Source organism: Macadamia integrifolia, chromosome 7 (assembly GCF_013358625.1).
Source record: "Macadamia integrifolia cultivar HAES 741 chromosome 7, SCU_Mint_v3, whole genome shotgun sequence".
NCBI classification, from domain to species: Eukaryota; Viridiplantae; Streptophyta; class Magnoliopsida; order Proteales; family Proteaceae; genus Macadamia; species Macadamia integrifolia.
In genome coordinates, this window is record NC_056563.1 from 29785884 (window position 1) to 29795831 (window position 9948).

A 9948-nucleotide genomic window follows, 5' to 3' on the forward strand; every position below is an offset into this window, starting at 1 on the left:
AAAAAAATTTTTCCTTTTTTTTTTTTTGGTTAATAAGTGGAAATTCTCCTCTGGTTCCCCGATTGGGGTGATTTCTTTCCCTTGTTTCTGGGTTTCCCTTTTATATAGTTTTCTCCTTCTTTCCAACGAAGTGATATGAAAAATAAATAAATAAACTTAATGGTTTGACCATAACATTATGAAATTTGATTTGCTTGTGAGAATGCATGCTGAATGGGCCAATATATAGGTCTGACCACCTGGACCAGTCCAGGTTAAATTACTTTAATGTTTTCTAATTAAAATTTTGTTATGTGTTTCTTAGGAAAGGAAAATGAGCCCAAAAATTACTTATGCAGTAGATTACAAGGGACAACCTGTTGACAAGACGAAAACTGGAGGATGGCTGTCTGCAGCTTCTATCCTAAGTACAGTTCCTTCTTCTTTGCTTTGCACAGCCAATTTTGAATTATTTTAGGATGAGAAAATCCATACAATCCTAATATGTCCATTGTCCGAATCTTTCCAACATGCCCGCCCATGTGGATAGCATGGTAAATTTTGACCTCTGGATAGAGAGGTCATGATTGGGAATAGCTAAATGTCAAATTTCATCATCTAATTTAATCAAATACTCTGCCATGCTTCCCATATATGCCCATGCATGTCTACAATGCAACAATTATTAATGTGCACTATGTCATGGCCTTGGATTTTTAAAGCCATGTTTTACCATGTAACAAACTTTAGTATGGATGACATTTGACATGTGGCAAAAGGAACATAGGGGTATTCCTCTTTATAAACCAGTGCTTCGTTTGATTTGATATGGGGCAATTGTAGGGTTTTAAAATGAGCATATAGGAAATATTCCTACCACGGGCATGTAGGAACTGGGCTTCCCATTATTTAGTTGGTTTTTCCCATTCAGGCCTAGAAAATTCAATGGCCTATAATGGGGGAAAATGTTTTGAAACATGCCATTTTTTTTTAATTATTTAAATTCCTCTATAATAATTTCATGGTTTTTTCTTTCTTTATTGGTGAATGAAATTATATTCAGCGAATCCTAGAAAAACTTTCCCTCCCTAACCAAAAAAAGAAGTAAAAGAAATAAAAAATAATAATAATAATAATACAAATTAAGAGAGATCCTCTTTGTATTATTTTTTTTCTATTTTCATGCATCTGATTTTTTTACTATTGATCAAAACTTGTGTAGTTATTGAGACGTGCGAGAGGTTCACAACAATGGGAATTGGATCCAACCTAGTGACTTATGTGGTTGGGAAGATGCATCTTCCTAATGCAACTGCAGCCAACATTGTAACAAACTTTTCTGGGGCAGTATTTATGTTAGGTTTGTTCGGAGGTTTTGTGGCAGATACTTTCTTAGGCCGGTATTGGACAATTACCATTTCTGCAGTCATTGAAACACTGGTAAGTAGAAATATATACCAGAAGATGGTGTCCCAATTTTAATATTTTCCATTATCTCATATTGAAACATCTCACTTATGACAAAAGTATAATTAGCTTGATACATAATCAGCTCCCCATGTGGGAATGAGTGGGTACAGGTCTCAAACCTTCTATGGGGTGTGGGTCCTAAGTGCCATAGATGGGTCCCACACCACATGGAGGGTATGAGATCTGTCCCCACCCATCCTCACATATCCAAACTCATGTCTTCATATACTAGATGGTCCATCCACCTAATAGTTCAAAATAATTAGAATTTCACTTGGTCAACTGGAATGTCTATTCTCCATATAGGAGATCTTTCAATTGAGAAGATCTATCAACCTGAGACGAAGAGAAAGATCTACTATTTATTTAATTATTCAGTTAACCAATGATTCGTCATTGAAACAGATAACAACAACCATTTCATCAAACATGCGTATTTTTTTATTTTCCAATGGATTTACATATTTCATTAATGGAAATTTTTGGTTGTGTCTTCATATACCTAAGAGTTCAATTGTTGTTATGAACTATTATAACTGCAGGGTGCTTTCCTCCTAGCAATATCCACTGTAGTGCCACGACTGCAACCACCCCCTTGCAGCGGAAGTATATGCATAGAGGCTAATGGATTACAAGTTGGAGTCATGAATATTGCTCTATACATAATCGCATTTGGAGTGGGTGGACTTAAATCCAATGTATCAGGATTTGGAACTGATCAATTCGATGAGAAGGATAAGAAGGAAAAATCCAAGATGGATTATTTTTTCAGTAGATTTTATTTTGTCATCAACTTTGGAACTCTTCTGGGTGTCACAGTGGAAATCTACATACAAGACTATGTCAGTCGAGCTTGGGGATATGGGATTTGTTGTATAGTATTCTTTGTTGGATTGATGGGATTTTTGTCAAGGACTAGAAAATATAGGTATAGGAAATGCATGGGAAGCCCCATTATTCAAATTCTCCAGGTTTTGGTGGCCTCTGTATGGAAAAGGAAACTCAAATGTCCTACCATTGATACCTTATATGATGACTCCACTGAAGCTGCAAAAATCCATCACACAGACCAACTTTGGTAATTAGATACACATGGAGACTCAAAACAAGTTGTTGTTTTTGTTTTTTCTTAAGCATTTGCAAGATTATGCTAACACTACATTTTTCTTTTCCAGTTGGTTGGACAAGGCTGCAATCGTAAGCGAAAAAGAAATTGGGGCTGATGGATTTTTTATTCGAAAACCTTGGAAACTATGTTCAGTCACAAAGGTAGAGGAGGTGAAAATGATGGTTAGACTAATGCCAATTTGGGCCTCCACAATATTTTTCTGGACCATACATGCGCAGTTGCTCACCTTCTCTGTGGTACAAGCTTCAACAATGGAGAGATCAATCGGAAACTTTAAAATCCCAGCAGGTTCATTCAATGTTTTCTTTATTGCTGGCATATTGATTTCTTCCGCTTTCTATGATCGTGTGATCATTCCCTTGATGAAGAGGTGGACAGGGAAACATGGTAAGTGTGATTAATCATAAATAGAAAATTAGAAGGAAATCTATGTCAAAATCTTAAGTTAGACATTGGATTTTGAAAGGCCTATAGGATTGTATAGTACCCATTTTCAATTCTGTCAAAAAATTAATATGGTTAATTTCATTCTTTTCTAATTTGTAGGTTTAACCAACCTGAAAAGAATAGCCATTGGCATTGTCTTTTCAATTGTGGCCATGATAGTTGCAGCAATCGTGGAGACAAAACGGATATCCATCGTTAGACCTATGGGTGGCAATGTCACAACTTTGCCCCTGAATTTCCGCATATTGATCCCGCAGTTCTTCCTTGTTGGTGTGGGAGAAGCATTCATGTACAGCGGTCAGCTTGATTTCTTCATAACCAGAGCTCCAAAAGGAATGAAGTCGATGAGCACGGGTCTTTTCCTCTCCACTGTGGGACTTGGGTTTTTTGTTAGTAGCTTCTTGGTATCCATAGTCAACAAGGTGACAGGAACACATGTTGGCAGTGCATGGCTAACTAGTAACATAAACTATGGGAAATTACACTATTTCTATGCTCTTCTAGCTGTGTTAAGCTTCATAAACTTGGTATTCTATCTTCTTTGTGCCATATGGTACACGAGGACAACCAAAAAAGAAAGCATCGTTTCAAGTTTTAAAGAGGAAGAGAAACATGCTATGCAGATGGAGGGCACCCCTACTGCTACTTCTGCAGATGAAGATTGCTAATGATACCTACATAATGCATATCTTTAATTTATTTTATATTTTTTCCCCTTTTGGATGGGGTGACATATCCATGGGTCTTTGGATGGATCTTTTTATTAGGGAGTTCATTTTGCTGTTGTTGTTCTTACCCTTTGAAAGGTATAGTTCTAATATTAGTATTTCTTTATCTTTTTTTTTTTTCCCGGATAGGTGATTGTATGAAATACGGTATTGGACAAAGAATCAAATTAAGCAAATCCAATAATCTCCTTATTTATTATAGAGAATACCTTAACTCTCGTTGTGAAGCATGAAACATGATAAGTATTTTCACCCTTGCATTGCGAAGTAGAGTTTATGGAGATCATCAACCACCTAAACTAGCCTGAATGTATAGTTGTTTTCTATGGAGTATGGGCTAAGCATATCAGGTAAAAAATGTGGCAAAATTTTCTTGGGCTTGCAAATGGAATTACTAAATATTTTGATCAGATAATTTTTCTTTTTTTAATGAAAAAATATGTGGACCACAGCCTACCAACATTTTCAATTGTGGCCTAAAATTTTCAACACTTCATGTTGTCACATGGCAAACTCTGTTTGTGTTAAGATTTGATATGGAAGCAAGGGATCTTGGGATATGTCTACACATGTTCACTAAGACTTAACACAACTAGCTATGCCATCCACATAAAGAAATGTGAGCAGGCCAAGCAGTAAATGCATCATCAGTCCAAAATAGCGGATATACCCAATGACATTGGATATAGAATGGGGATTCACTGCAAGTACTGCACAAAGAACTAAAGTAATGCAATTTTTCTTTATTTGTATCATATAAATCTTAAAATAATTGTCCCTTCTATTTATAATATACCTTTTTTTTTTTCGTAGAGCCTCGTACTAATAAATAATACTAAAAGAGTATTGATTTCATTTTTTTCAAACCCTATGATATTGAGGCATCGACCGACTCAAAGAATCACTCTCCTATGCCAACTGAATATGCACTTACCTTATTTGTATAGAACCTCCCACATGTGATATTGGAGGATACCCACCCTTCCTCTCTGTAATTATCTTTCCTTCAGTGATAGAGTCGACTGCTGTACATCTATGTATATCATACTATTATAAAAAAAACACCAAGTGGCAAATCTTTCACTTGACTATTTTATCCTTTCCTTCTTATTTAAATATCATGTTTCCTTCACTAATCTGCTTCTCTTTTATTTCTATATTTTTCTTAAATTATTGATACCCAATTACCCATTTATTTTCTTTATTTTTATATTCAAATAATTTATCTTTATTTTCCTTCTTTCTCTCAAACTCTTCTCACTTTCTTTTAGACTCACTTCTCTTTTCTTCTCTCCTCCAAACTCTCCCATTGTCCACGGTCTCCCCTCCTTCTTATACTTTTCTCTCTTTACCAATCAAGAGATATCTGATTCCACCCATATACCAAACTCTTCTCACTTTCTTTTTGATTCACTTCTCTTTTCTTCTCTCCTCCAAACTCTCCCATTGTCCATGATCTTCCCTCCTTTTTATACTTTTCTCTCTTTACCAATCAAGAAATATCTGATTTCACCCATATAGCAAACCCACCATGCCACCGCCCCAACAAAGAGAAACCATAGTTAAAAAGGAAATAGAAAAAAAAAAAAAAATCCATACGTCATATTAAAAATTCCCTTATTTTCATTCGGTTATTGTATTTGTAATTGTTGCGCAATTAATTGTTGCTCTTATGTTTAACAAGATAGTAGATACATAGGTTTTTAGTTCCCCGTGATTGAAATTGTTGAAGTTCTTTAAGGATGTTGGGGATATATAAGAATTATGACAAAATAATGTTTTTCTATCCCTAATAGTGGATAATAAGAACAATAACACAATTAAAAACGGAATAGCATAGTGATTTAGATCCCCCCTCTTTTTCTGTCTCTGTATAGAATACATTTAGATCAACAACTCAAAATTGTAAGTGTTACTCAACCTACTTTCGCACAGAAGGAAATGTCTGCTATAGTTAAATGTCATGCGCAGGTGACATCTTTCATGCTTCATGTTCTCTCAAGAAACCAAATTCAACTACTTAACCTTTCACAATTTAGTTATGTGATGTTGACTAAAGGAGGTGGTCAATATGGAGAAACATTGCTCTGGTTACAAAGATGAAAGAGAGATATATTTGGAAAGTAAATACAATAGTATATTATTTCTATTCCACTGAGCCATCTCTTTAAGAGCTCATTAGTTTAGGATATCATTCATGAGCTAATATTTGAATGTCAGTACTCTGTATCTAACATTAGCTACATGTGCAGATAAATAGAATTAATTTGGCTATATTTGTAGATGGATAGAATTTTGTATCTAAAATTTGACTACACGTGCGAATTTTATTAATATATATTCTACATTGTAGAAATCAATACAACAACACAATTACTTACCAATTCTAAATGAAGAAACACATCTGAAGCTTCAGATACAACCTTGACCCTCTGAAAAACTAGAGTTGACCTATTCCATTATTAAATGGGATGGTTATGTGGTGCTTATTTTGGGACAAGTTACTAATCTGACGGGATGGTTATAAAACCTTAACCCTAATGAGGAACCAATTGAAACTAAAGCCCTAGAATCCGTTTATAATGCATATTTAATTAATCCTAGGTGATACTTGAAAAAAAAATTTTTTTTTTTTTGGTAAAAGAAAAATGTAAGACTTGATGTTTGAGAAGTTATTTGTACACTAAGGAATTTTGAACTTATTTGAGTACCTAGAATCATTAAAGAATGTGATATGATCCTGATATTAGATGGTAAAAAATAGTAAGGGTTTCTGTTGGACATGGTGTTTTGGATGATTTGCTTTATTATTATGGTGATTCTATTTCTTCTTTTCTTAAGGTCTTGCCTTGTATAAATATATCTCTGTCAAATGTACAGCTATACTACCAAAGATATACCTTATTGATGATCCCATCCCATCCAATAGGGTAAGTACTTGGAGCCATTTACAATGGGAATTGACCAGCACCACTGAACTATTTCAAAATTTCACAGTTTCATCACGAGGAGAGCTTATTCTCTTTTCTATAATGAAACTATACCATGCTCCCTACCAAATTGTTCTCTCTCCTTTCCTTTCAGTACTGCCCCCGTTCTTCCTCCACCTCCTCCTCCTCCTCCTCTTGCAGTCCCGGGGAAGGCAGCGATCGTCCCCACCATGCAAGGCGGCAACCTTGACCTGGAGCTCGATGAAGAAGGAGTACTACAAATGGGCCACAACCACAACCACAACCATACAAGGTCCAATCCTACCATCCATGGTGGTGGAGGAGGAGGTGGAGTCCCAGACGCTTGGCTCCCCATCACGGAGTCGAGGAACGGCAATGCCTTCTATGCAACATTCCACTCCCTTAACACTGGAATCGGATTTCAAGCTCTCTTTCTTCCCTTTGCTTTCTCCATCCTTGGTTGGTATGTCTCTCTCTCTTTTGGCTAGAAGATCCAAAAAATTTATTAAGAAAAGAAGAAAAATAAGAAAACCAGCAATATCAATTATAAAAGAAAAATTCATTATAAATCATCAAGAATTCCCACCTTCGACATCACCATCAACAGGGAAACTCAAGCTTAATTAACTGAATCTAAATCTAAGTCTTAAAACTCATTTTGAACTCTCTCAAATAGGGTAAGTACTTGGAGCCATGAACAATAACTGATCATGATTATTTGGTATTGTAAAGTGCAGGACTTGGGGAATCGTAAGTTTCTCATTTGGATTTGGATGGCAGCTATACACTCTATACACTGTGGTTACTCACCCAACTCCACGAATCAGTTCCTCTTGAGACGCGCTATGGTACATACCTCCATCTAGCTAAGGCTGCATTCGGTATGTATGCCCTACTCAACTGACCCCACCCTCCCTTGTTAAAATCCATATCAGACGGTTCAAATTGACTTGGGGATCATCGATCATGGCCAACATTGAGAACCCATATGTCATAGCATGCTAATGTTGCAGTGTGACAGCATATCATAAACTCATTCCATGGGTATAGCACCTTTTCATGGAATCTCAATTTCAATTGAGAGATTTAGGGTAATTGAAAATGTACCAACTTTTTTTCTTTTGAACATTTAGAAATAAATTTTAAATGCTAAGTACTAGTTAATAGCTACCAAAAAATAAGATATTTTTTTTACATCACTGTATTATTTGTTAAAATATTTTTTCTATTAATATTATTCATATTTCAAATAAAATAAAGATAAAAGCTATTAACTTATAAAATACATGCCATGATTCAAAATGAAATAAAAATAAATATTAGAATTAGGTGATTAATGAGGCAGAAGTTAATCCTAGGGTCGACCGCATGGTTGGCTAAAACAAGAGTTGTAGGGTTTATATATAAGTTACCACCCAACAGACACACCCCCCACCCACCCTCTCCCTTTTCCGAGACTGGTTTTTTAGCTGAGAGGGTCAGGTGAAAAGCGAGGGAAGTTGATGGCCTTATTTCCCATCCTGTACCTATCAGGTGGGACATGTGTTGCATTGACAACTCTTGGGGGTGGGGCCATGAAGCTTTTCTTCCAGACAATTTGTGAAGGTGAAGGTACTACTAGCTCATGCCGCCACGCCAAGGACCTTATGAACGCCAAGTGGTTTTTGGTGTTTACCTGCACCTCCCTCGTCCTGGCTCAGCTTCCTAATCTGAACTCTATCGCCGATGTCACATTGGTTGGTGCCATCTTAGCCATTACTTACTGTACCATCTTTTGGGTGGTTTCGATTACTCACGGTAGGATGGCTGGTGCATCTAATTATGAGTCAATATTGCAGCCGGCCAAGACCTTCAGTATTCTCAATGCACTTGGCATCATTGCTTTCTCTTCCAGAGGTCACAATCTCATACTGGAAATTCAGGTAATTAAGATAGTAGAATTATGCAGACACTTGAGATGTACAGTCTGGATCAGGTCCTCGTACGAGAACCATTCTCTTATGGTTTCTGATCCACACATGGAATCCATTCGATCTCTCTCTTCTTACAATAGATTTTCATATTAAGTGGATTCTGAGTGTGGATCAGATATGAGAATAATTCTTGTTCGAGTTCCTGATCCGAACTCTAGGATGTAGGGGGATGATGTGTTGAAATCTTTTTTTTTTTTCATGTAAATGTTATTAATGCAGGGTACAATGCCTTCAACTCAAGAACATCCATCTCAGGTGCTAATGTGGAAAGGGGTGAAATTTACGTATCTTCTCATTGCAATGTGTTTATATCCTCTTGCAATAGTAGGGTACTGGGCTTACGGAGACCTGGTAATTAAGCTCAATCTAAAATATATTTTTCTTGTATTTAAGAAAAATGGACATTCTTCTCCTTTTTATTTCATATATTGAAACTAACTAAAGGACTACTCTAATGATGATTCCAGATACCTGAGAACAACAATGGGATGTTGAGCACCTTGTACAAATTTCATGGAAACTACGAAGCACCAAGGTTTGTGTTAGGATTAACAAGTATGCTTGTGGCAATTAACTGCCTATGCTCTTTCCAGGTCTATGCAATGGTTGGATTTGACAATCTGGAGGTGGTTTACATTAGTAAGAAGAACAAACCATGTTCATGATGGGTGTGCATAGGGTTTCGGATCTTTTATGGATTCTTGGTTTTCTTTATAGCCGTAGCACTCCCAGTCTAGCTTACCCTTGTTTTTATGTGGATTGTAATAAAGAGACCTAAATGATACAATGTAATGTGGTTCCTTAATTGGGGGCTTGGGATTCTCGGTGTAGCTCTTAGTTTTCTAGTCTTAGCTAGAGCAGTTGGAGTAGAGTGAACAAAGGTATCACACCCAACTTCTTCAACCCTCCATCACTTTTCACCACGTGAATCCTGAAATTGCTATATCTGCTTTTCTTATTCTGTATTTCCCAAGAGAAGTTGAACCCTGTTTTTCTATTCTAAAAGAGAGGTACGAAGGGAGACAAGTCTTTTCTCTTTTTTTTCCCCCTAGAGAAGATGTTAACCTCAAAGAACTTGATACTCCAAACATCAATTTGAGTTACAGAAAAGAAAAAGGAAAGACCATTCCGAGATTGTTAGTGAACCCTGCTGATGGTAATGCCGAAGATAGAGCCTCATTTTTGTTGCCTTAGTTTTGGTTTTTTTCTTCTTGTTTTCTTTTCATATACCTTTAATAAAGTTAATGACCTTTTAGCTAAAAGAAAAGAAA

At 36.3% G+C, this 9948-nt stretch overlaps 2 protein-coding genes across 2 annotated transcripts in view; both read left to right on the forward strand.

Moving 5' to 3' along the window:
• Positions 1-3693, forward strand: part of LOC122084896 (protein NRT1/ PTR FAMILY 6.2-like) — a 4718-nt gene extending 1025 nt beyond the window's left edge. The window contains exons 3-7 of the mRNA XM_042653316.1: positions 305-407; positions 1202-1419; positions 1992-2527; positions 2625-2965; positions 3125-3693. Coding sequence (XP_042509250.1) covers positions 305-407; positions 1202-1419; positions 1992-2527; positions 2625-2965; positions 3125-3693 — 1767 coding nt within the window. The remainder of the gene's footprint in view (positions 1-304; positions 408-1201; positions 1420-1991; positions 2528-2624; positions 2966-3124) is intronic.
• Positions 3694-6902: 3209 nt separating this feature from the next.
• LOC122084468 (lysine histidine transporter-like 8) overlaps positions 6903-9948 on the forward strand; it is a 32997-nt gene continuing 29951 nt past the window's right edge. The window contains exon 1 of the mRNA XM_042652735.1: positions 6903-7167. Within this exon, the coding sequence (XP_042508669.1) occupies positions 6914-7167 (254 nt within the window). The 5' untranslated portion in view covers positions 6903-6913. The remainder of the gene's footprint in view (positions 7168-9948) is intronic.